General features: G+C 43.7%; 1 protein-coding gene across 4 annotated transcripts in view; it reads right to left on the bottom strand.

Moving 5' to 3' along the window:
- The window catches only part of AJAP1 (adherens junctions associated protein 1), a 114,996-nt gene that overhangs the window by 9,365 nt on the left and 79,046 nt on the right, over positions 1–26,585 (bottom strand). For 2 of the 4 annotated variants that reach the window (XM_048824851.2, XM_048824853.2), the window contains exons 3-6: positions 18,025–18,112; positions 15,275–15,373; positions 12,809–13,051; positions 10,650–10,781 (exon numbers count right to left, since the gene is read on the bottom strand). In XM_048824851.2, coding sequence (XP_048680808.2) covers positions 10,709–10,781; positions 12,809–13,051; positions 15,275–15,373; positions 18,025–18,112 — 503 coding nt within the window. In that variant the 3' untranslated portion in view covers positions 10,650–10,708. The remainder of the gene's footprint in view (positions 1–10,649; positions 10,782–12,808; positions 13,052–15,274; positions 15,374–18,024; positions 18,113–26,585) is intronic. The other 2 variants (XM_048824854.2, XM_048824855.2) reach the window with 2 other exon arrangements.

Genomic DNA, 26,585 nt, shown 5'->3' with positions numbered 1-26,585 from the left:
AACGGGTAAATTTAGCCAGAATATATTGGGTTTTTTTTTTTTTGGTAATGTCTCAGTCACGCATGTTTTCATGAATACTTGGCTAGTTCTTTTCCCTACATTAAAACCATAATTATTAATATTTATCCTCTTAAAATGCTGGATGCTTCCATCTTGCATGAAACTTAGTACCACAATAAGATTTATGGATGTAAATGAAAATGGTAATTGGTAAGTGTCCCAATGGTAATAGTTCATAGTCAAAGAATGATGTTAGGGATAGATTCTATCGCCCAGCCTGGGACATTTAGTCTTACTGCAAAATGAATCATTAAACATCACACAGAAATGACATGCTGAGCTCCTGCGTCCATTAAAACTGTTGCATCCCAAATGTATGCCACTTCATTTGTTTGCCTGCGGTACCTTTTCTCTGCATACACTGCAGAGTATTAACTCACTTTCCAGTTTCCTTCATACTAGACTCCTCCTGTGAAGGACAAAGTAACCTGGCTGCTAGACTCATTACTGTATGAGTAAACTGAGTCCATTAACATCTTACCAGGTGGCTGGAAAGCTACAAAAGCCACAGTTATGAGGAAGGGTTGCAGGATATCATGAGGAAGAGCACTAGGTGCTCCTCATTTAGTTGAGCTTGCTGAGCAGAAAAATCCATATTGTAAATACACAACCACACAGTCAGCTTGATGTAAATGGATAGGCGAAGCCTGCTGGCCAGTCGCTAGCAAATTCTGCTGCTTTCCTGGAGCCTGGGGACCTTAACCAAAATGAGGGACCCAAAGCCCTGATGTTTGATGGAGAGCCACTATGCATCAGCAATTACCCAACTATTAAAATACCTTAAGAAAATCTTTTCTGATGGTTTTGCTAGTCACACCAGAAGTACTAAACACTGGAAGGTCTCAATAGGGATGCATATTGCCATGTGCTGTCCAACCCAACTTTAAAAAACCAAGAAGTTGGGATATTTTGGATAATGTTCTTAAAATACCACCAGACTTTGGGGCCAGCCTCTCAATGGCAAGCTGGCCTTTTTGCAGTTCTCTTCTGGTCCAAAGGATCTGCAATGCAGCTGAATCTCCTGGGCAGCCAGCTCCTACCTCACTTAACTCTGCAAACCCTGGTATGAAGGGCCTGGAGAGAGGGAATGTGGGCAAAATGCTACTGCACCAACTGCTACTCACTTGATGAACAACGACTTAGGGGGCCATAGTCATCTACTTTTGAGGGCACCGTGTACAGGGGCAAAACTGAATCTAGAACTAGGGACCCATAACTAGGTCCTCTGTGGCTTGGCATGTACCCAGACTGTTCTACCCAGAGAATTCCTGGATCTTCAAACCTTGTTAATGATCACCCATCACTAGCAGCAGTATTGCATATTTCTGTTATGAGACTGATATAGCACAATCATGGTTTTTAAACAGGTTTCAGAGCAGCAGCCGTGTTAGTCTGTATCCGCAAAAAGAACAGGAGGACTTGTGGCACCTTAGAGACTAACCAATTTAGTTGAGCATAAGTTTTCATGAGCTACACCTCACTTCATCGGATGCATTTCAGATTGGCTTACTACTCAAACATCTCTTGAAAAGCTTCAGATTTGTACGGCTCACCTAAACCTTGAGTGTGTTTTTGGGGGAAAGCCTTTTGCAATAGGTTGCAGCTTTCCAGAAATGGTGTTGGTAGAGATGCTTCTCGAGAACAGTGGGAATGACTCAGCGGCTTAGCTGCTCTTATTTCACACGTTTATCTCCTCAATATGTTTTCCAAAATAGAATTCATTTCTGATCATCCTTGAATTCTAGACCTTTTCACATTCAGACTAAGCAGCATATTGAGTGGCTTGGCAGATGCGAAGAAGAATATGAGCACTAACACGATTTTCTAACGTTTAAATGCCCTAAAGGAATCCATAGAAAACTGGTTAAACACAAACAATAGAGATCCCACTGAAATTTCTCTTTAGCTGTTAATTTGTCATCTTCTTAAAGCTCACTCACAACATAATATTCTTTAAATCTTCTATATGGAAATTGTTGCTTCTAATAATGAACACATGCTAGTGTTTGGATCTGCATGTATATGCTGCATATATTTGGTATGCATGTATGTTTTTGCGTATATGCACATATATGTGTTGGCATAAATGTGTGTAGTTATTTGTGTCTATGTGTGAATATATGATTTGTGCTTAGTGGTGGGTTTTCCATGCACGAGCTGACTCTGTATGGATGTGTATGTGTAGACATGAAGTATGCACACCTTTTTGTGTGATCTGTGAGGCATGTGCATATGTCATTTTTGCATGTAATTGAGAGTGCATATGTGTGCAAACATTACATGCAGTGAGTGCACAAGTGTGTGCATGAGTGAAATTTTCATAACACTTTAAACGCTTCAAATGTGCATTTAATTTAGATTTAAAAAGACAAGATTGTATGTTAAATAAATGCTACATCATAATTAAAATATATGTATAGCGGCTTAACTGCCATGTAAGAGATACATATCTCTTTTAGTTATTAAACATTAATTAAATCTTCACAATTAATTGGTAGTTATTGTCTTTAGATAAGTATCTTATTAAATCAAAAGGGTATTTCCTCAATAATGATTACTCTGACTAAGGTGAATGGAGAGGAACGAGTCCTCAAACACCTTCCTTCTTATTAATTATTGTAGCACGTAGAGGTCTGAGCATTGTGCTGGATGCTAAACAAAATCATTGTAAGAGACAATCCCTATCCCCATAGAGCTGACATTCTAAATAGACAAGACAGACAAAGGATGTATCATCATCCCCACCATTTAATAAGGGGCAACTGAGGCAAACAGAGACTTCTTTGAGACCACACTAGGCACCTGTGATAGGGCTGGGACTTGAACCCAGGTTTCTGGGAGGCCAGTCTAGTACTTTCACTGCAAGACTAGTCTTTCTTTGACTCAACCTTTATGAAACAGGCACCCCATGCTAAACACACACTACAGTACAATTTCTGCCCTCTGTTACAACTGGGCAAACCCATGACCGTTATAACCGAGGGCAAAAATGTGGCTCTCTACATTTACTTTAAGTATTTACTGAGGATTAAGATACTTGTTTGCTTTCCTTTTCTTTGTTTCTATCAAAAGGGGGAGAGGGATGATATTTACTGCTTTCCTCTAATGCTAATATCATACCTACATCATTCAAACGCAACAAAAAACTCATGCAACTGTCATGGGGTTTGGAGCAAAGGAAAACAGCCTCTGAGGTTGCTTGTTTGTGGAGTGCCATGTCCACAGACCCAGGATAGCTCCAGCAACCACGTGGGAGGCAGGCTTTTGCACCTCAACATTAACAGAGATACCTCCAGCTCTTGCCATCCATCATAGCTACATGCATGTCAATCAAGCCCTGGGGATGACTGAACTCTATGGAAATACTCCTGTTGCTTTCAATAAGCTTTGGATCAGGTTGCCACATCTCAGTTCTGCAGGGCAAGGACGTGTCCATACTAGGAAAGGTCTAAAATGATTAGGGGTCTGGAACACATGACTTATGAGGAGAGGCTGAGGGAACTGGGATTGTTTAGTCTGCAGAAGAAAAGAATGAGGGGGGGATTTGATAGCTGCTTTCAACTACCTGAGAGGTGGTTCCAGAGAGGATGGTTCTAGACTATTCTCAGTGGTGGAAGAGGACAGTACAAGGAGTAATGGTCTCAAGTTGCAGTGGGGGAGGTTTAGGTTGGATATTAGGAAAAACTTTTTCACTAGGAGGGTGGTGAAACACTGGAATGCGTTGCCTAGGGAGGTGGTGGAATCTCCTTCCTTAGAAGTTTTTAAGGTCAGGCTTGACAAAGCCCTGGTTGGGATGATTTAATTGGGGATTGGTCCTGCTTTTGAGCAGGGGGTTGGACTAGATGACCTCCTGAGGTCCCTTCCAACCCTGATATTCTATGATTCTATGATTCTAATGTATAGCTATACTATTATAAGCTATTCCAGCAAGTTCTCCTAGTGTAGATGCAACTTAGACCAGCAAAACAAGGCTTTTGCCAGTGTAGTTTACACCAGTTCTCTGAGTAAAATAAGCTATACCTGAAAAAAGCAATTTCATCGCACAGTGGAAAAAGGTAAATAGCAGGGTCCCCCAAGGATATGTACTGGGACCAGTGCTGTTCAACATGTAAATGATCTGGAAATAGCAGTAAACAGTGACAAAGATTGCAAACGATATAAAATTACTAAAGATAGTGAAGTCCAAAGCTGACTGTGAAAAGTTTCAAAGGGATCTCACAACACTGGGTGACTGGGCAACAAAATGGCAGATGAAATTCAGTGTTGATAAATGCAAAGTAATGCACAGTGGAAAACATCATCCCAACTATACATATAAAATGGTGGGGTCTAAATTAGCTGTTACCACTTAAGAAGAGCTCTTGGAGTCATCATTAATTGTTGTCTGAAAACATCTGCTCAATGTGCAGCAGCAGTTAAAAAAAGCGAACACAGTGTTAGGAACCGTTAGGAAAGGGATAGATAAGACAGTAAATATTGTAGTGCCGCAATATAAATCCATGGTAAACCCACACTTTGAATACCACTTGCACTTCTGGTCACCCCCTACCAAAAAAGATACGTTAGAACTGGAAAAAGTACAGAGAAGGGGAACAAAAATGATGAGGGGAATGGAACAAGTTCCATATGAGGAGAGATTAAAAAGACTTGGACTGTTCAGTTTAGAAAAGAGACAATTAAGGGGGGGTGCGATCGAGGTCTATAAAATCATGACTGGTGTGAAGAAAGTGAATCAGAAAGTGTTATCTACCCCTTCACATAACATAAGAACCAGGCATCACCCAATGAAATTAATAGGCAGTAGCTTTAAAACAAACATAGGGAAATACTTCTTCACACAATGCACAGTCCACCTGTGGAACTTGATGCCAGGGGATGTTGTGAAGGACAAAAGTAGAACTGGTTCAAGTAAGAATCAGATAAATTCATGGAGGATAAAAGGTCCATCAATGGTAATTAGCCAAGACAGTCAAGGACGCAACCCTATGCTCTGGTTGTCCCTAAACCTCTGAGTGCCAGAAGGTGGGACTGGATGACAGGGGATGGCTCGCTCAATAAATTGCCCTGTTCTGTTCATCCCCTGTGAAGTCTCTGGGAACAGCCACTGTCGGAAGACAGGATACTGGGCCACATGGACCATTGGTCTGACCCACTATGGCTATCCTTATGATCTTACACTGGTATAACTGCGTCTAAACTACTGCTTTTGCTGGCATAATTTATACCGGTGCCCTGAGCAAAATAAGCTCTACCAGCAAAAGCAATTTTATGCTGGTATAACTGTGTTTATACTAGGGCTACTGCTGGTATCAAAATGTCACCACAAATCACTGATAGTGCTGCACGGACAAAAGTTTCTGGTGTAGAACTGACTTAGATCTCTACCTGAGTATTAGGAACCGATTTGTCATGCACTGGGGGCGACTTCCTGATGGTTTCTCAATGACCTTTCCTTGGAACTCTGAAAATGCTATTGATCTTATAAGAAGGTGATTCTCTAGTTGTTTTTTTAAATGCTTCTAATTTAAGATCGCTCATTCTTTCGTTTAAGACCACAAGCTACTGGCAGATGTCCTTGGTCAGTAAAGGGTTCAGCATGCCAGGTGCTGATCAGCTTGCCATGATCCAGCAAAGCATTTAGGCACAGGAGCCGCGCTGTTGTGTTCAGCCCAGCCCGAGTGCTCTGCTCCTGGCAGGATTGGAGCCAAACAGCGTGTTGCTGGCACAGTACATTTGTTCTGGGTTATGTTTTCTCTGTGCCCTGGTTGCCCAAGTGAAAAATATCTCCTAAAAGAGAAAGTCAAAGACTATCAAGAACTTGTTCTTAGGGAGATGGGAGCCCAATTTACCCTTTGCTCCTTCCCCAATTTTTTATCTGTAACAGAAAAAAGCATAGTCTGTAATTTGTTTGATGTTTTTGAATGCAATCTATTCAGTTCTCTTGCTGGAAGGTGACGACAGAAATACCAGCTTTCACCCATGGAAAGCACTGAAGTCTTAATTAACTGGATGCTTTAGAATACTTAATCTCTTGTAACAGGTCTGTGTATGCAATGCTGTTATTCTTTCTAAGACAAGCCTGGATATTTTATGATGACTCATTATCTGTTAATATTAACGCAAAAATGTGTGCTGTAAGGCAGAACGAGGGCATCACAGCAGCAGGCTGCAGGTTTCAAAGCAGAGAAGTACCACGAAGTGCTGTGAGTTCGACCTACTCTGTGTGAAAGACGGGGCAGTTTCAGCCCTCTGATACTGCTAGCATTTTAGAATCCCGAATAGTCATTTATATAATAATAATGCTTAACACTTACATAACTCTGTGTAAATGCTATTTAATTAATACACTGTAATCTGTATGTAATATTTATATTGCATTCTGAAGGGCCCCTGTGTGCAAACTCGGTCAGCAAGTGATGTGCCTTATAGAATTTTATATGATCTCATTCCAGGTTGTTTAGTCAAACACAGCAGGAGGCTAGAATTCAGGACAGGAACCAGGTGAAACACCACATTTTGATTCACAGGAGTTTGTGCAAAACCATTCAGTTTCTATCTCAGAGATACTCTGAATTTCAGTTTTGAACAAAGGCCAAGAATCAAAATGAAATTCAACCAAATCAGCCAAGTTTTGCCTGGTTCCAGGTCAAACCCATGTAAAATCTCTGTCATTTTCAAGTTGTCCACTGGAAATCGTAGTCTGTTCCAGGGTCCCCAGAAATTCCTCCTAAATTAGCAAACCTCTGAAGGTCACCAACTTGTCCTGTGTTCCAGGTTTGTAATTGGAACTGGATGAACTGTTCATCAAATTTCAAACTTTTTGGTTTGCAAATCCCCTGTAAGCAGATCACTATTACTATCCATTGTCCTAACTTACTCACATCCAGCTAATGTTTAAGGAGAACATATTTCAGCCTCTGAGTTGCTCACAAATTTTTCACTGCTGGTGGTCTTTTTAGTATTCAGTATCTGCTTTCAACTTGCAGTCAGAACTAGTTTCACCTGATTTCAGTTAATTTACAAAAGCTCTGTGCAGACCCATCCATGTGTTCTGTTCTTGGCTCTTCACCATTTCCCTCTCTAGCCAGATACCCTCTCTGTGCCTCAGTTTCCAAATCTGTGAATTGGGATAATAACTACTAACCAAGAGTGCTGTGAGGTGTAATTAATTAACACTTGTAAAATGCTTTGAGCTCCTTTGAGGAAAGGTGCTTGAAATGTTCAGTCTGATATAATTTATATTGTTCCATATATGAAACTATGATTTAGGGTGATTTAGGGTGATTCAATAAGGATAAGTGCAGGGTCCTGCACTTAGGACGGAAGAACCCAATGCACAGCTACAGACTAGGGACCGAATGGCTAGGCAGCAGTTCGGCGGAAAAGGACCTAGGGGTGACAGTGGACGAGAAGCTGGATATGAGTCAGCAGTGTGCCCTTGTTGCCAAGAAGGCCAATGGCATTTTGGGATGTATAAGTAGGGGCATAGCGAGCAGATCGAGGGACGTGATCGTTCCCCTCTATTCGACATTGGTGAGGCCTCATCTGGAGTACTGTGTCCAGTTTTGGGCCCCACACTTCAAGAAGGATGTGGATAAATTGGAGAGAGTCCAGCGAAGGGCAACAAAAATGATTAGGGGTCTGGAACACATGAGTTATGAGGAGAGGCTGAGGGAGCTGGGATTGTTTAGCCTGCAGAAGAGAAGAATGAGGGGGGATTTGATACTACCTGAACTACCTGAAAGGGGGTTCCAAAGAGGATGGCTCTAGACTGTTCTCAATGGTATCAGATGACAGAACGAGGAGTAATGGTCTCAAGCTGCAGTGGGGGAGGTTTAGATTGGATATTAGGAAAAACTTTTTCACTAAGAGGGTGGTGAAACACTGGAATGCGTTACCTAGGGAGGTGGTAGAATCTCCTTCCTTAGAGGTTTTTAAGGTCAGGCTTGACAAAGCCCTGGCTGGGATGATTTAACTGGGAATTGGTCCTGCTTTGAGCAGGGGGTTGGACTAGATGACCTTCTGGGGTCCCTTCCAACCCTTATATTCTATGATTCTATGATTCTATGATTTCACTACGGGATGTTGAGTGGCCTGGGTCATGCTACAGCTAATCCAATCCTGCCTTTCTTACACACCCCAAACTCTTCAGTGAAAGAGGTTTAAATGCTCTGGGAAAAGGAATGCAGGATCCAACCCCTGAACGTAAGTGGTTTTGCGCTCTCTAGCAAGTCTTTCCATCTCTCCTGAGATGCACCTGGTTAAAGGTGACTTACTCAGCTTCAGGCTGCTTTGCTGGTACTATCAAATCCAGCCAAGAAGATATTCACACCTGCAGCAGATGGCTGCAGACTGAAGTCAGCAAGAACTTCTAAATACATTTTACACCACTCACAGTCCTAGAAATAGGAGCTGGGAAACAGTCTTAAGCTCACCATTTCTCACTGCATTTTGAAGGGTCAGTCCAGTGACAGCGCAGTAGAATGGTAAGTAACAATTCCCAAGCTAAACATCTCCATATAGCCAATCCTTGTTCTAAGGACACTTTGTCCTAGGTAGTGACATGTGAACCTTAAAGTATTCAGTTTGACCCAGTTAAGGTCCCAGTCCTGCAGAACCTTATGTCTGTGAGTAGCTCCACGGAGCCCAGTGGGGCCACACATGGGGCAGGGTCTCTGGCCTACATGCCGTTTGGGATTAAATCGTCACAACACTACTGGAATGTTTAAAAAATAAAAAAAGACAAGAGTCCAGAACTGTAGACTCTTGCTATCCCTACTGAATTTGGAGGGTTGGATAAAAAGGGACATAGAACTAAACCGTCCTTGCTTTGGGTATTAAACACAGCAAAATTGACCTAGAGGTCAAACCCATCCTGGTCAAACCAACTGCAGTGCCCAGTGCTCTCTGTACACCTCCAGGAATATCCTGCAGCATGAGCCAACACCTGCTTTGGAAAAGAAGGTGCTTGGGGCATCGATGCATCCCGGGATTCAGAGCTTTATATTTTGACACACATCCCCCTCGTTAGTGAAGCGGGGGCTTGGCCAGTCCCCGTTTATCTCCTGCACCCCCTACAGAGGAATTTTTGTACATGTGGGGAAAGAACTTTTTCCTACTACTGACCTGAGCCCCACTCATGTCATGGGTGTGTGTGATAGCTTACAAGGTGCAGTGGGTTTATCATATTGTCTTTCTAATGTAACGGCAAAGTCCTGCATCCGTCTGGCTCTGATTGGTACAGAGATTTTACCACAACAAAAATGAAACTCCTCCAGCCATAAACCAGGTTCTTGGTTGCCATGTTCATTTTCAGCTACAAAAGGAGTGTCATTTGTAGCTTTAATCAGCATGATCGTTATAGCATTGCAGACAAAGAAGGAAGACTGTGATGCAAATCCTGATAAAATATTTGCCGTCTTGTATATCCCGTCCTAATCAATGCACTTAGCTAGACGGGCACATTTCACCTTGCCTGCCCAGACAAAACCATAGCAAGTCACAGCAGAGACTATTAACTTTTTATTCTCTTTCCATTCTAATCTAATTACATTTCTGTGTTCAAAAACTGAGCATCAAGTTAAAAAGGTTATTTCGAGCAAGTCACAGTTAGGGAAGGTTGGAAATTTCATTTAGAGTGAATATGTGATTCATTACAGCAGGGATTTGGAACTGACCAATTAATTTGCCTGAGCGCATGGCTCAAACTGGTAGTGCTGCCCTACAGTAAAATGCCACATAGTTAATCCTAATTGCTTTTCCTCCCACTGCTATCTGCAATGCCACCTTCCAAAGAAAGAAAAGGAGGAGGAAATGGCACAAGCTAAAAACAAAACAAAAAAAAACAACAAAAAGAGAGAGGGAGAGATCTGCAAAACAATGTTTTTTATACTAGTGTGGGTGTATCAGCCCCCAAGGTCTGGAGACTCCCCAGACAGCCTAAGGGATGGCAGATATGGTTTCCTGCAAGGTAAAGAAGGGGTTTGTTGCTACTCTTGCAGTGGAAGCATGAAAAGGTCACTTACTCCAGAATCCCAGCCACGTGAGCTCTAGGTTATCAACCGACTACGCACAGAATACATGCAGGCTCTGGAGTTCCATCATGCAACAAAAAGTTAATCACAAAAGGAGGCCATTTAATAGCACTGATGTTCACAACATTTGCTGAAAGCAAACCAGTTCTAGAGATGTTCCCGCATGGGACTCAAGGTCTGGATCCAGAGGTGAACTTTCTCAAAAGTTTAAGTGTGCTCTCATCTGGGTGATCTAGTTTGGCCCTCTAAAGAGTGAGAGGCCATCACTCCATGAAATCCAGGGTGAATGGGTCTTGAATTTTAGTTCCTGCCCACTTCTAATTCACCAAACGGAAAAGCCATTTTGGTACCAAGTCCCCCTTTTATCTTAGAAGACATTTATCATCCCCTGCTCGGGGCACCTAGGTCAAGTCAAATGTTTAAAAAAAAGGATCAGCTAGCTGGTAAGCATTACACAGGGAATACAATGGTGAAGGAGACCTCGCTATGCACAGAAATGTTCATAGTTATGTGAGGTGGAGTGGTTGAAAAAAAATTTGTAAGAGTGGTACGTACCAGGAAATAGACACATGGCGTCTGCCCTGCCCCCAGGAAGTAAAACAGACTTCGGCCAGTCAGCAGGAGATTTCAAACCATTTCTCAGACACAAAGGCCACAGGAATTAGATGCCGATCAGAAGAAGAGGGTCTGCAGCGAGCAGAAAAATGGGCTTGCACGTGCTGGTACGTAACACACAACGAGCAAGCCTCATCCGGCCTGCTGCCAAAATTAGCGTTTCCGTTTCTTTTTTTTTAAGAGGAAAAAAATTCTCTAAAATAATGCTTTGAATGGGCTTATTGGCCTTGGCAATTGAGGGTTGTACAAAGAAGATGAAATTTAATGCCATGTGTTTTCAATGGAAATGGAAAATATTGAAATAAGGTAACTCTTAAGCCAATTAAGGATGCAAATCTGGGGGGTCTTAGACAGTCCAAAGATGAGTTACAGTATCTCTGTGTTTTTTAAGTATTTTTTTCCTCTTTCCTTTTCTCCTGAGCTACTTTCCTGTTTCTCCCAGCTGCAGTGCATGATTGTCGCCCCAACACTGCAATGACAAATAGAGATTGGTCACCTGGAAAAATGCAGTACATAAGGGGGACAGCTGGTTTATTGCTGGGAGAACATATGACTTTGCCACTGTTAGTGACTTATAATGTGACTGCTCAGACTGAACCAAGCTTCAGCAAAAAATGTGGAGGCCAATATATTCCAACAAAGCATTACCTTAAGACAAAAAAGCAATGAACCCTTTCCAACCAATGCTCATATACCAATGGATGGCATTAATAGCAGCGCAAACAATAGACACGGACTATGCTCAGTACCATGCAGAGACAGGACAGGAAAACAGAACAAAAATCTCCCCGCTTTGTGCCCCAGCATTGGTGGCTGGGGTTCATGTGAGAATTAACATATACATACACTCAATGAAATGGTTTGAAAATCCTTGCCAATTCTCTGCCTCCCAAGATCGGAGGAAATCCCAGAATATGACAGCTAGCAAAATTCCACGCACACACACACAAAGATATTTAAAAATATGTTTATTATCATTGTTTGCTTTTAGACTTCTGCTCTTCATGCACTTAGGATAAAGGACTTTATAATAAATATTCCTTAGAGTTCAACATGGTTATACATTTGAAGAAGGCTTGGGGGTGGGGTGAATTATTATTTTTTCACTTCCAATACATTGTTTTCTAGCTTTGACAGCAAACATACATTTACTGTGCGGAGCAATTCTGGAAAATCTCTGCACCAATCAATAGTGAAAATCCTCCTCCTAAAAACACAAACAAAACTAGCAACATACCCAGCACCCCATGCAATTAACCCTTTATTAGAAGGCTAACATTTTTAGTATTTCTTTGTGGGTAAAGGTAACTTACCAAGTTCTCCGATCAGCCTCACTTTCCACACAGACAACAGACATATAGAAGGATGGCTCAAATCTTTAATTCCATATTCTGTCAACTCCCCCTTATTAATGTATCATTATTTCATACCAGACAAAATGGATTCATGCAGCCTATTCTTGTGTTAATCACATTGTCACTTAAATCTGAACAGCTTGACAGATGCTACTTAAAAAGCAGCATAGAAATTCTGGAAGATAGATTTGAGGTAAATTTCCTTGCTGGAAGTGGTAGAGGGGAGTTGAAAAATGTGTGGTACTACACAACAGCACAGCTTAACAAGATGTGTTCTAGGTGAGCCTAGCTGGCATTGCAAGGATAAAAGCAGTACTTAAAATTGCCATTTTACAGGCATTAGAAATAATCAATGGCCTATGGCTATGGGTCACATAGGTCATGAGTAATCATTGTCCTTATTTTGAAGACAGAGAAGTTTGGTATTCCTGGTTCTACATATTAGATGGTGTTAACCAAACTAGACTCAGAGCTGGCAAATGTTTCTAACTGACTAGGTAAATCTGGGAAGGAAAATGCACATCATAGCTTAAAGAACCATTGCAATCCAATGGTGTCAATTTCCTTCACTACTGGATTTTATCAATATTGATTATTAATTGGAATTTCTGTTACATATCAAAATAATAACTTGAGTGTAATAGCTTAAGGAGCTTTTTTGTAACCCCAAATAAATTTGAATCCTCTAAATGTAAATGTGCGTGAGAGACTGTAGAGTAAGAGACTGCTCAATGCCTGTCTTACCTGTTTCCATTGAACGTTGTTTTATAATCACCGGGCGAGTGTAACATCTCCTCTGTATACACTGGCATTGGTGTCCTGACGCACTCGTGGGAGCACTGTAGTGTTTCATTGTAGGCTGTGAATATGTCCAGGTTACTGGGCACACGGGCTGGGGTGAAGTCTGTCAAGTTCTGGCAACTCTCTTCCTGCTGATTGATTTTGCGTTGGTGGCCGTTCCGCCGTGTGTTTCCACTTTGCACACAACTGGGTGTTAAATTTAAAAAAAAGAAAAGAAAGAAAAAAGAAAAGAAAAAAAAACACAACCCAAAATACAACTGTGACCCTTGAGAGAGGAACTTACATTACCTACCATTAATTATACATCATTTAATATTAGATTACAATTCACAAGCACTTTGGAAAGATCAGCCATAATCAAGCAATCAATTCCCTTTATTTTATCTTTTATGTTTAAAGTTAAATTTTAAATGTGAGCCTTTTATTCTCAGAAGAATTACTGAGATAAGAGGTGCAGCCATATTTGCAGGAAGTTAGAACTTTCTTTGCACAAAGATTTTAAACAAGAACAATCAACTTAACCCTTTTGTGTCCTTGAAGCTGTTGTGACAAATAATGGCAGGAAATTGGTCTGAGAGAGAAGCACTGGGACTCAGAGAACATTTACAGATACATTGGATATGGTTCACTCATTGATTCTGAAGCCCCATGTAATCATGCCTGATAACTCATTGGTGCATTAGTCTACAGGGGAGATTCTGTATTTCATCCCCTTCCACCTACTGCACCTCATGAGTTTGACATGGGATGTTCTTCTTTCTAGAAATGTACTGTATTTCAAGATCTATACAGGCACAAAACAGGGCACCTGCTACATGGACATTACATGTCCTGGACAATTTGGAGAACCATATGTATGGTCATACAATTCAAAGATGGAGACCTAGAGAAACATTACGCAGAACAATAGAGAAAGAAGCCAAATCCATCAGCACAATACTCAGAAGCCTAAACAGACCAGCACAAGATCAAAATAAATGGTGGAAACTGGTGGACGCCCCAGGCACCAGAAGGTGCATGAGGATAAAAAAAAGAAAGATGTACAGTAATTTGTTATTACATATAACAATAACGGGAGGAAGGGCTAGAGAGAAAAGGGGGAAAGGGGATCCTTAAGACTGATAGGGAACACTTGGGCTCTAGAGGTTAGGCTACCTCTAGAGCCAAAGTTTCAGGATAAGCATTAGGGTGCTTAGCTCAACTCCTTTGTTTTCCCTATCCCCTGAGAAAAAGCTTTCTTGTGAGACATACAGCCCCTTTGGTTTTGGCTGAGTTAGAAATACTGAAAAATTAGCCTCCCACATGCTAGTGTCAGTATTTTTCATTGGCACAACCATTGGAGCAACCTTCTCTCACCACCAGCCTTTTACCTATTCTCCCCGATGTGGCTGAAACACTCATGTATTTTCACTCCTGGAGTGAAATCCTGGCCCCACTGAAGTCAATGGTAAGATTGACTTGGTTGGGATCAGGATTTCATCCCTGATCTCTCCCACACCCTAGTCCAGCCAAGAATAGTTGCATTTCTAGTATTTCCAGTTCCCGAAGAGCCCAGGATTGTTAGAAATATTTCTGAAGTTTAAAAAGGACTAGGGGTCATTTTCAGACTTGTGATGAGCCATACCTATGACCGCAACCACCGTGGCTTTCCAAGGTTTAAATATCATCATTGCCAAAAGAGATAATTGAGGTGAAGAACTTAGTAGAATTCAGAAAAAGATTAGGTGCTAAATTCTTTGCTGGCATAATTCCATTTCAACTGAATTACACCAACAGAGAATTTGAGTGGATGCATTTGTATGGATAATGGGAATATTACACTTGATAGAATATTGTTTTTCTTTCAGATCATAGGAAAACAAGCTAGCTGATGCAGGTGAATAAGAAACTTGCCTTTGAGAGCACATTATTCCATAACTGTCCATTATGGGCATTCATCCAAACCATCTGCTACTGGCCACTGCTAGAGCCAGAATACTGGACGACATGGACCCCTGGTCTGATGCTGCCTGGCTGTTCTTATGTTGTTCTAAATAAGCCTAAAGTTTCAAACTTAGGTGCTAAAAGCTAGTTGCCTCAATCCTGAATAGAAATGATTTAATGTGCAAAACCATTGAGCATTGACTTCAGTAGCACATCAGATGGCTGGGCACTTTTATTTAGTAAAATATGGATTTATTAAGATCCTGACTTGTAGGCTCGAAAAAGCTGGCTATAAATATCAAGTGGGAATTTCAAAAGGGCCTGAGGAAATTAGGCAATCAAGCCCCACTGAAAGTCAAGGGGAGTTAGACACCTATGTATGTTAGAGGTTTTTGAAAATCCTAACCAATAACTCTATAAACTAGATTCATGGCTGGCATAAGCAGGAGCAATTCCACTGATGTTAACAAAGTTACGACCACTTACACCAGTGATCGTTTTGGCCCCTTGTGTACATCCAGACGTCCATCCATAATGCCGATCTGTACAGTTTCCATTGATTTCTCAAACTGAAATAGACACCTGCTAAAGATAAGCAGTTCCCCATACTGTGAATTTACACAGATAATATAAACTTTGCACTGCATTGAGCAATCATTCATCTCAAAGTGTTTATAAAGAGGTAAACTACTAACCCCATTTCATACAACTGAAAACTGAGTCACAGAGTGGTTACATGGCTTGCCCAAAGTCACATAGTCAGTCTCTGGCATGAAGGGCTTCATGATCCAAACATCTTACCTCCCTGTCTACCACTCTTGTTACTCCACCACATTGCCTCCCTTGGTTCCTTGGGATATACAAGGACTCAAAATACAATTGGACAAAGATTAGAGCTGCATAAATAAATCACAATGCCACAGGGATTTTGGCTCTTTTTTGCTCTTGAGCAATATCTCAAAGTGAGATTTCCTGATATTTTATCTGTTATTTGAAATTATCCAAAAATGTTTTGTTTTGGCAGATTTTTTCCCCACACTGGACCGATCACAAGCAGTTCTCTCCAAGTTTTGCTATTTGACCTGTGCTAATTAGTTGAGATTGGTCACATAAATCATGTCGTATTGTTTCAGTTTTCTGTTTTGATGTGTGTATAACATTCTAGTTTGTCAGGAAAGAGAGGGGGGAAATGGCAAAAATGTTTGTTGAATGTTTTCCTGGTTTTTTTCATTGAAATATTGATGAGTTTTTGAATATTTTTTTAAAAATTTAACTGATGCTAAATTGGTTTAAAAAAGGGGGAGGACAAAAATGTCATGATTCTCCTCTTTGTTCCCAATTTTGTCATCAAATTGTGAAATTTTGATAATTTTTTTCAATTTTTGAAATCCAAAAGGTTGGCCAGGTCTAATAAGCACTTCTGTTGTGAATTTAAAATTAGCTTTCTACAAATGCTGGTACATGAAACTCTGATATCCTCTTTCTGTGAGCATCCATGCCAGGAAAATTGAATTGCAGAAAGCGGACAGAAGAGAGCCACCCACATGTCCAAAGCAAACTCATTTATAAATTTGAGTAAATATTCTCCCAGAATGTTTTGCAGTATTTGTCCAGCTCTAAGAAATACCAGCCCTCTTCAAGAAGACAAATTGGGCACCTAGAAACAGAGGCATCCAAAATCACTTTATTTGAGAAATTCTTGCCTTATAATACATATTTTAATGGCATGTGGAAGTATACATCTCTGCTACTGGGTTGACAAAAACAGTTCCTCTAAGAACATTGCAAACATTTTCAACCGTTTCATTTTTGTAAGACTCTAACAATACCCAACTGTGATTTTTGTTCAAAAACATTTCAGTGGAGAAGGGGTGTATATTCTAACTACACAGAACCTAAGATGAGCCTTCTCAATCCTGTTTAATACGGGGATTCCTGACTCTCAATCAGACTTTTCAATATATTTCTAGTATCAATATCTTATTTTATCCAATCACCTGAGAAGAGTACTGGGATCACCTGCGGGAATTTACACTATATGACTGATAAGCTTGGAAGCTATTAGAGAAATAGTTGCTGGGGGGGGGGGGGGGGGACTACAGGCCTCAGAACTGTGTAGGAGAGAAGCAGAGTTACGCTGCATTTTTTCAGATTCCCCACAGGTGCAATAGCATTATTACATCCAGCAAAACTGACCTCAAAGTAGGACAATTTCTCTTGGAAAATAGGTAAAGGCAGGAATGCCTGAAGCTAAGAACTAACCTATTTTACTCTATGCATAGCTGATGTTGAAGAATAAAGAGAGCAAATTAGGCTAGAGGAGTGCATGGACACTCTAGGGGATATGGCAAATGTAAAACTGGATGCATTCAAGAAGCTCAGAAGATGCATTCAGTCCCTAGAGCTGTAGAAAAGGTCAGAAAATATAATTATTATATGCTGAGCCAGTCTTGTGTTTAAGGGAATAGCTTAGCTTCAGACAGTAACTCAGCACACAAGCAATAAAGTCATTCTATTCAGGGCAGGGTGCATTTTACCCTTGCGGGGAAACCCAGAGCAGTAGAGTAAATTACTCTGACCTCTCCAGAAGATGCCAATGTTGAGACATTTTGTAGTTCCTAAACTAAGAGAGTGCAGTACCATCCTTTGCCAGTGTGAAGTCCAAGGGGTATTATGAAGTGAAGCTGAATCCCTTAGCTCTGGCAATATGCAAACTTCCTAGATTTAGGGGCCTTAAAATGAGATGCAGTTATGTAACCTGAATTTTGATATAAGACTCTGGGGAGTGAGTGCATTGACTAGCAGTAGTCATAGAGTGCCATCTCTCTTTCTCTCACCACAGTACTGAGCTGATACATTAGTGGTAGGGGTGTTTTTTCATGTGCCCATGTGGTGGGCAAAAGCTGTTTTGTTTTCCATTCTTGCTAACATGTCTGGATAGTGCAAGGCTGGGCATGATTCCAAATTCTAAGTTCTAAACAAAAAGACTGAGACTTCAAAGAGAGTTGAGGGCCCTTCTTTAAAAATCTCAACCCAAACAAAGATTATTTTTAATTTCCCTGCAGTTCTTTGGAGCGCATTCCCATGATGTCTGAGTATTTACTGATTTTTTGAATTCTTTGCAATTCAAAAGAATCATTATTCCTGTCTCTCCCTCCTGATTCCCAGTCTACCCCTCCACGCACTCCAGAGACAGCACCAACACTCAGGCCAAGCAGATTGACAGTGGTCCTTACCAATTCTTTAAGACGAGAGTTGTTATCAGAGCAGCTATGACCATGATGAGGGACACTGTGATTGTTATGATCTGATGGACTGCCAGACCTGTGAAGAAAAATCAAAAGAGAGTAGAGATAGGAAACAAAAGGAATCCAGGATAATAACGAGCAAGGACCCGACTTGCAGTTGTATGACTTTGTAAAACTTCAAGCTCTGCTCAAGTCAAGACTTCCAAGCTCTGTGAAGCAAATGCAGAGCCAGCAACAAGGCTACAATTCTACCCAGGTTCTTTGGGGATGACACAAGAGTGCGAAGCCTGAGAAGGGTGTACAGGCTGGGGACCCCAAGATGGCCCAGTGGCTCTGTAACTCACAGTGTCCCTGTGAGCTTGGACCTGAGTCTGCACTGGCCACCTCTTCCTAAGAAAGCACAGCAGGTCCCTGCAACCCTGCAGATCCTGCCTCTTCCCTATCTGCCCTTTAGATTCCAAAGGCTCAGGGCACTGCTGCTGCCCCGTCTTTACTAACAGGGCTACAAGGCTCCCATGGCCTCTGCTTCTCTCTCCTCAGCCCAACCTTTCCGGGTTCTTACTGCTGGTCCAGCGCGACATAGTGGCCTAAGCCCTGGGCTTGGCACTGCATTCATAGACGCGCAGGGAGGGATTCTGGAATTCATGGGGAATGAAAGAGTTTCTTTAATTGAAACTGACTGGCTGGGATTCAAACCCTCTAGAGATCCTGAGTCTGGCTCTGGGATAACTGCATCACAAGGAGGCTGTAGGGGTGCTTCCTGACACCAGCGTGGGAGTCTGACAGTGTGTAATTCAGTTAGACAGGGAATATGAATGAAGTTTACATACACCACCAATCGTTGCTGCCTTCCCGAAAAAAACCCTAATAACCGTTAGGTGGCACTGGGAAATAATCCTCTCCCTGTACACCCCGCTTCGTCCACTGAGGTCACCCTGTCTCAGAGTTTGCTGCATGTATCCACCCTCAGGGGGACAGCAGGAGATATTAATTCTCTCCCTGCTCCTGCCAGCTCCTCTTCCCATGCCTTACAGTCCTTGAGAGCCAGTTGGGGATACCTTCATTGCAGTGGAATGGGAAACAGCCCTACTGAAGTCATAGCAGAGGATCACAGTCCTGCCCGAAGCATTTTGCATCCATAATGATTTTTAATAACCTTTTTTCAGTGAGGCTGGTTTAGTTGAAAAGTGCTGGACTGACCTCTTGGGCATCAAAGCCCTCCCAAAAGACTGCTAGGGCAAGGACAGTGGCCACACAACATACCTCGGCCTTGGCCAAGCCACACAGAGCGAAAATGCAGCCCCATTCCCAGGCAGGTCTCTGTCTGTCTCTTGAGGCTGCCAACAAGACTACCTCTGAGTGCCCACTGAAGTGTTGGCTCCTGGCACCTATCCCCTAAAAACCTATCCTCCTATCACCCTCCCAAATCATTTCACTCAGGGCCAGCGAGCCGCCATCAGACAGTGGCAACTTAATTTTCTGTCTTGCATTATATAAAATAATCTTTAAACCAGGCTTCTCGTTTTCTATCCCCTCAACTATGTTCCTTGTCAGCCTGAATTAGGCATGAAGAACTGAAGAAACATAAAGACATATACCCTCTGGAGGAAAGACGGAAACTTCGGTACAGCTTTGTAGCGAGAGTGGGATTAACCATAGATAGTAATTACAGTACTAAGTGCTATCACTTAGGAGGTCAGATGGGCTCATTTTCTCCTAATTCCCCTTACACGGGGTATAATTTTGGCTTGTGCATCATTCCTAATGAGTAGTTTGAAAACAGAAGCATCTCAGTGTACAGTAGGTTTGTGGCTTTGTGCAGTGTGTTACAGTTGCAATTTTGTAATGAAATGATTTTGCTGGCTGCTGCCCAAGGATGCTGTCTTTCACAAACAGATGTTAGAGCTTTAGTGAATATTATCCTGGTGCAAGATACTTGTAATAAATAAATAAATGCCAGTGTGGCACTGAAAGCAGCAAATGTATGTGTGTGTATAATCCACTGGTTTGATTGTTTCCATGTCTTGAAAGAAAGTGCTCCGTTTCAAGGGATTCCCAGCCTGCTCCCTGGGGGTAAATACCACATTCAGAAAGAAGATCTAGTATAATGGGCAGATCCTCAGCTGATGTAAATTGTTAGAGCTTCAGCTGAAGTCACCGTACTACTACGACAATTTACCCCAGCTTCGGATCTAGCCCATTAATCAAATACTCTGAAGCAAAATTTCCAGTAGTCTGAGTTTCAAAGTCTGTAGTGAAAGAGGCCGGGGGGGCTGACTAGTTAGGAAGGGCTTGTCTACATGTGGAAATTGATCAGCGTGGTTATTGCAGAATAGGCATGCCAGACTAGCCCCTGGTGTGAAGCACACTTATTATTCCACAACAGACCGTCCAAAAGAGGACCTTTACTTTCTCCCCACACCCATGCTGGCCATGTGTCAGATGCAGCCAAGGCTCTGCCTGTTTCTTGCCCCTCTCCAACCATTCTCTGCTCCCCACTCTAGGAAGAGAATATGCAGGTGCATAGCTCTGTTTATTCCTACATGCCTGGACACAAAGTCTGGGTAGACCTTACAGGCATGTAAAGGGGGCTCTCATTCCCTTCTATTCTGTATAGTCCAAGTCACAATCTAGCCCTGTATTTACTGCTTTACTCTTTTATGAAATATAAAGCCTTCAGTTCTCCTTTAAATTCACCCCCCCCCTTTTTTCCTGTTTATCAATGTGTCTCATCAGGATTTATGACTCTCATTACTACTAGCGTGACATTGCTAGTATCTTCCCCTGTCAGGGGCTGACAGCTCAGCCTGAAAGGGACAGCCCCTACACGCACCAGCCAGGAGATGAACCCATGCTCTAAAAGCTAATTGACAGGCTGAGACCCCCTGTCAATATAATGGCATTGATATACCACCAAGAGAAAGTCAGACACAGATACGAGTATCTGGAGATGTTCGCATGTGCTACTGGCTTTCACCTTAACTCAGAGTTGTTGCCCGCACATATTCAAAGTACCGCTAATTTTCCAGAAATGTCACTGACATTTGTTTCTGACCTGAAGAAGAGTGAAAGACATGGACCAATACCTGACAGGTGAAGTCAATTGTGACATGTGTTAGCTTCCGAGCAGAGGGAAAACACCCTTCACACGTCACTCAGGAAGAGAAATGTCACAACAGAGAACAGCCATTATGTAGCTTCTTTACTTCCAGATTCCGCAACCCTTATTCACACTAATTAGTTCTTACCTAGGAAGTCAATGGGATTACTCACTTACCTCTCAACTGTAGAGAGCCACATTTCCAAAGGCCCCTCTGATAGATACATCCTCCTCTCTTCCACTGTTTTAGCCTGGAGACTCAAGATGACCTATGTGCACTAAAGACTCAGAAACAGATCTTCTGCTGGTGTAAATAGGCATAACTCCACAGCAGTGAATGGAAGGATGCTGATTTACATCTGATGAGGCTCTGGCCCTCCAGAGTCTGTCTATCCACGTATCTGTCTGCCTCCATATTTATACTTTGCTGAACTGAGCACCGGTGTCCCATGTGCACTACTCACTATTGTTATTTATTTTTCATTACTCAAGTTTAAACTGCAGCAGCCTCACCTTCCATCTGGCAGCCTCCTGGAGGAGGTGGACTTTTACTCAACATTGCAGTGAAGGGATAAAATATCGAAGCTGTTCATAGCATGTAGAAAACATCAGTGAGAAGTGACATCTTTTTAAGAAGTGGTGCAGACTTCTCTGCCAAGATGCATGCCAAGTATAAATCAAACACTCAGAAATGTGAACTCTGACAGTTTAATATAATAAAACCAAGGTCACCTTTAACAAGCCGGATTCACCAACACTTTCACTGCCAAGTGCTTGGGTAATAATAGCTTGCGATGGACTGGATACTTCCCCCCACCCCAAAAGTTGGCTTGTTAGATATGACAGAGAGCAGAAGTACTCATCAGAGCTTAGAACCATAGGATGCAGCCACCGCTGATGAGTACCCTGCTAGGCATCTGGAAGGGAACTGTGACACAGAGGCTCATTGATGGTTCACTATTCTGTCAGCAACTCTTGTCAGACCTCTTTGTTTTGAAGATACCTGGCCGCCTCGGTAACCCGGCACGAGAGACAGCAGGCTAATGCTTCGCCTCCTTTGAATGTACGCTTCACATTTAGAAGCAGATCTACCAAAAATCTAGTCACATGGACATGAATGAAATACGGAGAGTTTTTCAGGAGAAACATCCTGCGGAGTTTGCTGTTAATGAGCCGATGGCCACTGCAGCATCATCATTTGGGAAGATTTGGGTAAACGCAAAGCGATGGCCGCCAGAAGCATTAATGGACACCAAGTTCCTCCTTCCAGCTCAAGGCTTTTTGTGCACCGTGTCAGCAGAGGAACCTATGCTGCAGATTCAGGTTTAGACAACGTTGGGAGGAGGTTTATTCAGGCACACTGCTCACCACGGCAGAAACTCCCTGCCATAAGGAACTGCCCGTACTCCCACAGAGCCACGGTCAGGGGCGCAGGAGGGGAGGGGAAGTGGGGGAAGACACAGACCTCAAGATCTAAACAAGACACCACATCCAGATTCACTAACTTCACCATGGGGGGCTGACAGAGACCAAGGGCTAGCCAGGCTCAGTGCAACCAAGTACTACACTACCCACCTGGGCCTTAATCTCAACCTACTCTAATATGCAGAGCTACACAATGGCTGTGTCAGCTTTGTTGGAGGGAAATAGGTGGAGATGCTTTCAAGAGAATCTCCGGAAAGAAAAGTTCCTAGGGTACATCAGACGAACTCATCCCTCTGTGGACACTGCAGCCATGGTCTATCTCTTGACCATTCCTACTAGGTGCTGGTGAAGGTGACTAGGTTGTCCTGTTGGTCCTACTGTTCCATTATTACTATATTAGTGCCCGGGCCCCAACTGAAATGGAGGCCTTATCGTGGGGTCCTGTGCATACCCACAGCACAAGTCAATCCTGGGCCCGAAGGCAGTCTAAAAGACAAAGGATGAGAGGGGGAACAGACACGCAGAAGTGAAGTGATTTGTCCAAGGGTAGTAATGCAGCCAGCTGCAGACCCCAGTTGTCCCCGCTGCCTCTCAGTTACTGCTGTTTAATAATATTCCTTATAACAAGTAAATAACTAAATTCCATTTCCAGGAGTGTCCCGTGCCCGCACAGCCACTTCTGGTTTCCCTCAGAGTTTTACTGTCAGGCATTATAACTCCAACATATTTAGTGGTCCTTTGTACTCCTCCGTGATTGCACACTGTGTCTTAATGTGGCTGAGAATCAGTTGTCATGCACATAATGAAAAATTATACATGGAATAATGTCTGGGGACAGCTGGATCAGCAAGTTATAAATCAATCAATAGGATTTTTCCCCCCCTTGATGGCTGTATTGTTGTGGTTTGTAATAAAATCAAACCCTGCAGACTGATGTGTAACTTGATAGTCCCTCTACCTCGAGCCATTGTTTCTTTAACAGTGCACAATAGAATGCAATAGTGCTATCGACAGAAGACACATTTTAAATTAAAATTACATTAACATCTATATAGCTATATCTTGCTGCAGGGAGATACATCTATCTATATCAGGGGCGGGCAAACTTTTTTACCTGAGGGCCACATCGGGTTTCAGAAATTGTACGGAGGGCCGGTTAGGGCAGGCTGTGCCCCCCCAGCCAGGTGTGGCCTGGCCCTCGCCCCCTATCTGCCCCCCCCCCGTTTCTCGCCCCCTGACGGCCCCCCTGGGACTCCTGCCCCATCCAACCCACCCTGTTCCCTGATGGCCCCGGACCCTCTGCCCCTAACTGCCCTCCGCCACCCCATCCAAACCCCCCTCTCCTTCCTGACTGCAAACCCCTGCCCCATCCAACCACTGACCGCCCGCAGAACTCCTGCCCCCATTCAACCCCCCTGTTCCCCACCCTATGACCGCCCCGACCTCTATCCACACCCCCGGCCCCCCTGACCACCCCCCAAACTCCCCTGCCCTCTATCCAACCCCCCTCCCCTGCTCCCTGCCCCCTTACCGCGCTGCCTGGAGCACCGGTGGCTGGGGGGCAGCTGCACCAGGACAGGCAGCCGGGCCACCCGGCTGGAGCCAGCCATGCACCGTGCAGCGCAGAGCACCGGGTCAGGCCAGGCTGGGCAGCTGTGCTGCTCCAGGAGCTCGCAGCCCCACCGCCCAGAGCATCGCGCCACCGGCGCAGTGAGCTGAGGCTGCGGGGGAAGGGGAACAGCGGGGGAGGGGCTGGGGCAAGCCTCCCGGGCCAGGAGCTCAGGGGTCGGGCAGAATGGTCCCGGGGGGCCGTAGTTGGCCCACCTCTGATCTATATCCATATCTAGAGCTCCCTGAAGCAAGAAGAGAAGGGTTAAACTCAGTCCTGGAATCAGCAGTTTTTATTAACTTCTCCTCAGGAGGGTGGGGAGGCGGGGAATGTGTTTAAATGATAGAGAAAAGGTGCATTAACAGAGACTGGTTTTGTGAACTCAAAAAATATTTTATGGGGCTCACAGACCCGCCAATTCCACGGAGCTTGCCCGGTTCTGGTTATAAAGGTGAACAAAACGAATCACCGGAGGTGCTGAGAACGCGTGTCACCCAATCCTTACACACCATCCCCTCAAATCATGCTCAAACCAGGCCCACTCCTTCCTGTTTGAAATCATGTTCATCTTGCCCTGCAGCTGCTCCTAGTTGGGTCTGTGCTAGCCACAGCAGGCTCTCTGCCCACAAGGACTGAGCTGGTCTAGGGCCCCCTGGACTGCAGGCACCAGCAACGAGTTCTCTCAGCTTGGGCGAGAGGTGCCATTCCAGACACACATTCATACACCCCCATCTCACACTGCAGGAGCCCTCCAAGAGCCTGAGACGACCCAGGTGTCTCTTAGCCATTTAGGGTGGAGAACCTTTCCAAGCTCGCCTCTCTTCAGGCTTGCTATCAAGGACCTTGGGATCCCGGGGGGGCCCAGGAAGTGTGAGATTTTTCTACTGAAACCACCTCTCCATGCCTCATTGTCCTCTTCCCCCAGCCATCAGCGCCTGTGTGTGTTATGACTAACTCCCTTTCTTCCTCCCTGCTGATCAGGGCAGTGTCTCTGTGAGAGGGGACCTTTCTCCTCTCCATTCAGTGTGTCAGAATCTCCTGGAGAATTTGGTCATCTTCATTCTTACCCTGTTTTGTGTTTATGGCTCTGTTTTGGTGCCAGTGGCCCTCTCTTCAGGAGCATTCTCCAGAGCGGCCAGGTGTGGGGCCTGCCTCATGGCCCTGTGATCCAAAGCAGCCACTCTGCACCAACGACCCACTGCAGTTTCCATTGTGCAGCAGAGGTTCTCAGCTGACAGGCCACCTGATGAGCAAAATTGGTAGTTTGGGTTTTGGTTTCCCTTCTCTTACTGACCTCAGGGTGTACTTAGGTAAAATGTCTCCTCTGCCAGCACACAGCCAGGAAAGGCTCACTCTACTCAAAGTACTAACGCTGTGAGACAGTCAGCAGGGACTGATAACCGGAGGAGGCGGAAACTGACTGCGGTGCTGACATTTTGAAAGCACTCAGGGATTAGCAGCTTGCTTTCCACATTGCCCCAGTCTTGTCATTTGCAGAAGTATCAGATGTCAGGATTTCAGTCCCCAGCTGAGACTTGCAGTGTTAAAAACAATGAAAGTGAAGAGGGAGCTGGTACATACAAAGAAAGACACACTCAGCGTTTGCCAGCATCTTAGGGGCATGAGAGTGAAAGACTGATGAGGAGAATGTGAAGCACGAGTGGAATTTCAGAATGTCTGAAAAAGGGCCAGGAGACCTTTGGGGCGTGGGAGGAGGAGGGACTGGGCAGATGTCACTGGTGATACAGTCATCGTCGGGGAGGTGGGCAATACATTTTATAGAGGCACAGTAAAGTGAAACGACTTCCTCTTGGTCACAAAGAACCAGTCTCCGCGTCAGGATGAGAACCAACGTCCTTCTACTCCCAGTCCTATGCTCTAACCACTAGACCAAGCTTCCTCCCCTTAGCATCCCCACTTTTTTGCCATTAGATGATCAAACCCCACAGGGGATATTTTAGGTTTAGCTTAGCTCATGGCTCCTTCCAATGCATGTCTAGATTGGCTAGATATTTTTGGCAGGCGGCAGGGAGGTTAGACGCCTTTCAGCAACAAAGACTGTCACAGTCGTAAACAAAGCTAAGTGCTAGCCACAATGACTAAGAATGATCCATTTTGCTAACAACGCCTACTCAGATTCAAATTCAAAAAGCAGACCCCTGTCCAGGTCCTGGGGAAGGCACGCTGGCAGAGAGGCAGAAGAGTTAGGGTCCGGGCAGCTCACAGTGTTCTTTACATCTCCTGTGGGCAAACAGGAGAGTTTGGCTTTCTGTGAGCAGCGCCTCTCTCCAGCTCCGACTCACTTAAAATTAGGGGCAGTGGAATGCTCAGGAATGTACGTCTTTCTGATTTTCAAGGGTTTTTCCCCCTTCTCAACCCTGTGTGAATTGCCTCATCTCTCCCCTCTCCTAATGG

The sequence above is a fragment of the Caretta caretta genome, chromosome 18 (assembly GCF_965140235.1).
Source record: "Caretta caretta isolate rCarCar2 chromosome 18, rCarCar1.hap1, whole genome shotgun sequence".
In the NCBI taxonomy this organism is placed as follows: Eukaryota; Metazoa; Chordata; order Testudines; family Cheloniidae; genus Caretta; species Caretta caretta.
The sequence above is the reverse complement of the archived record's forward strand: the minus strand, read 5'-3'. Positions and strand labels throughout refer to the sequence as shown.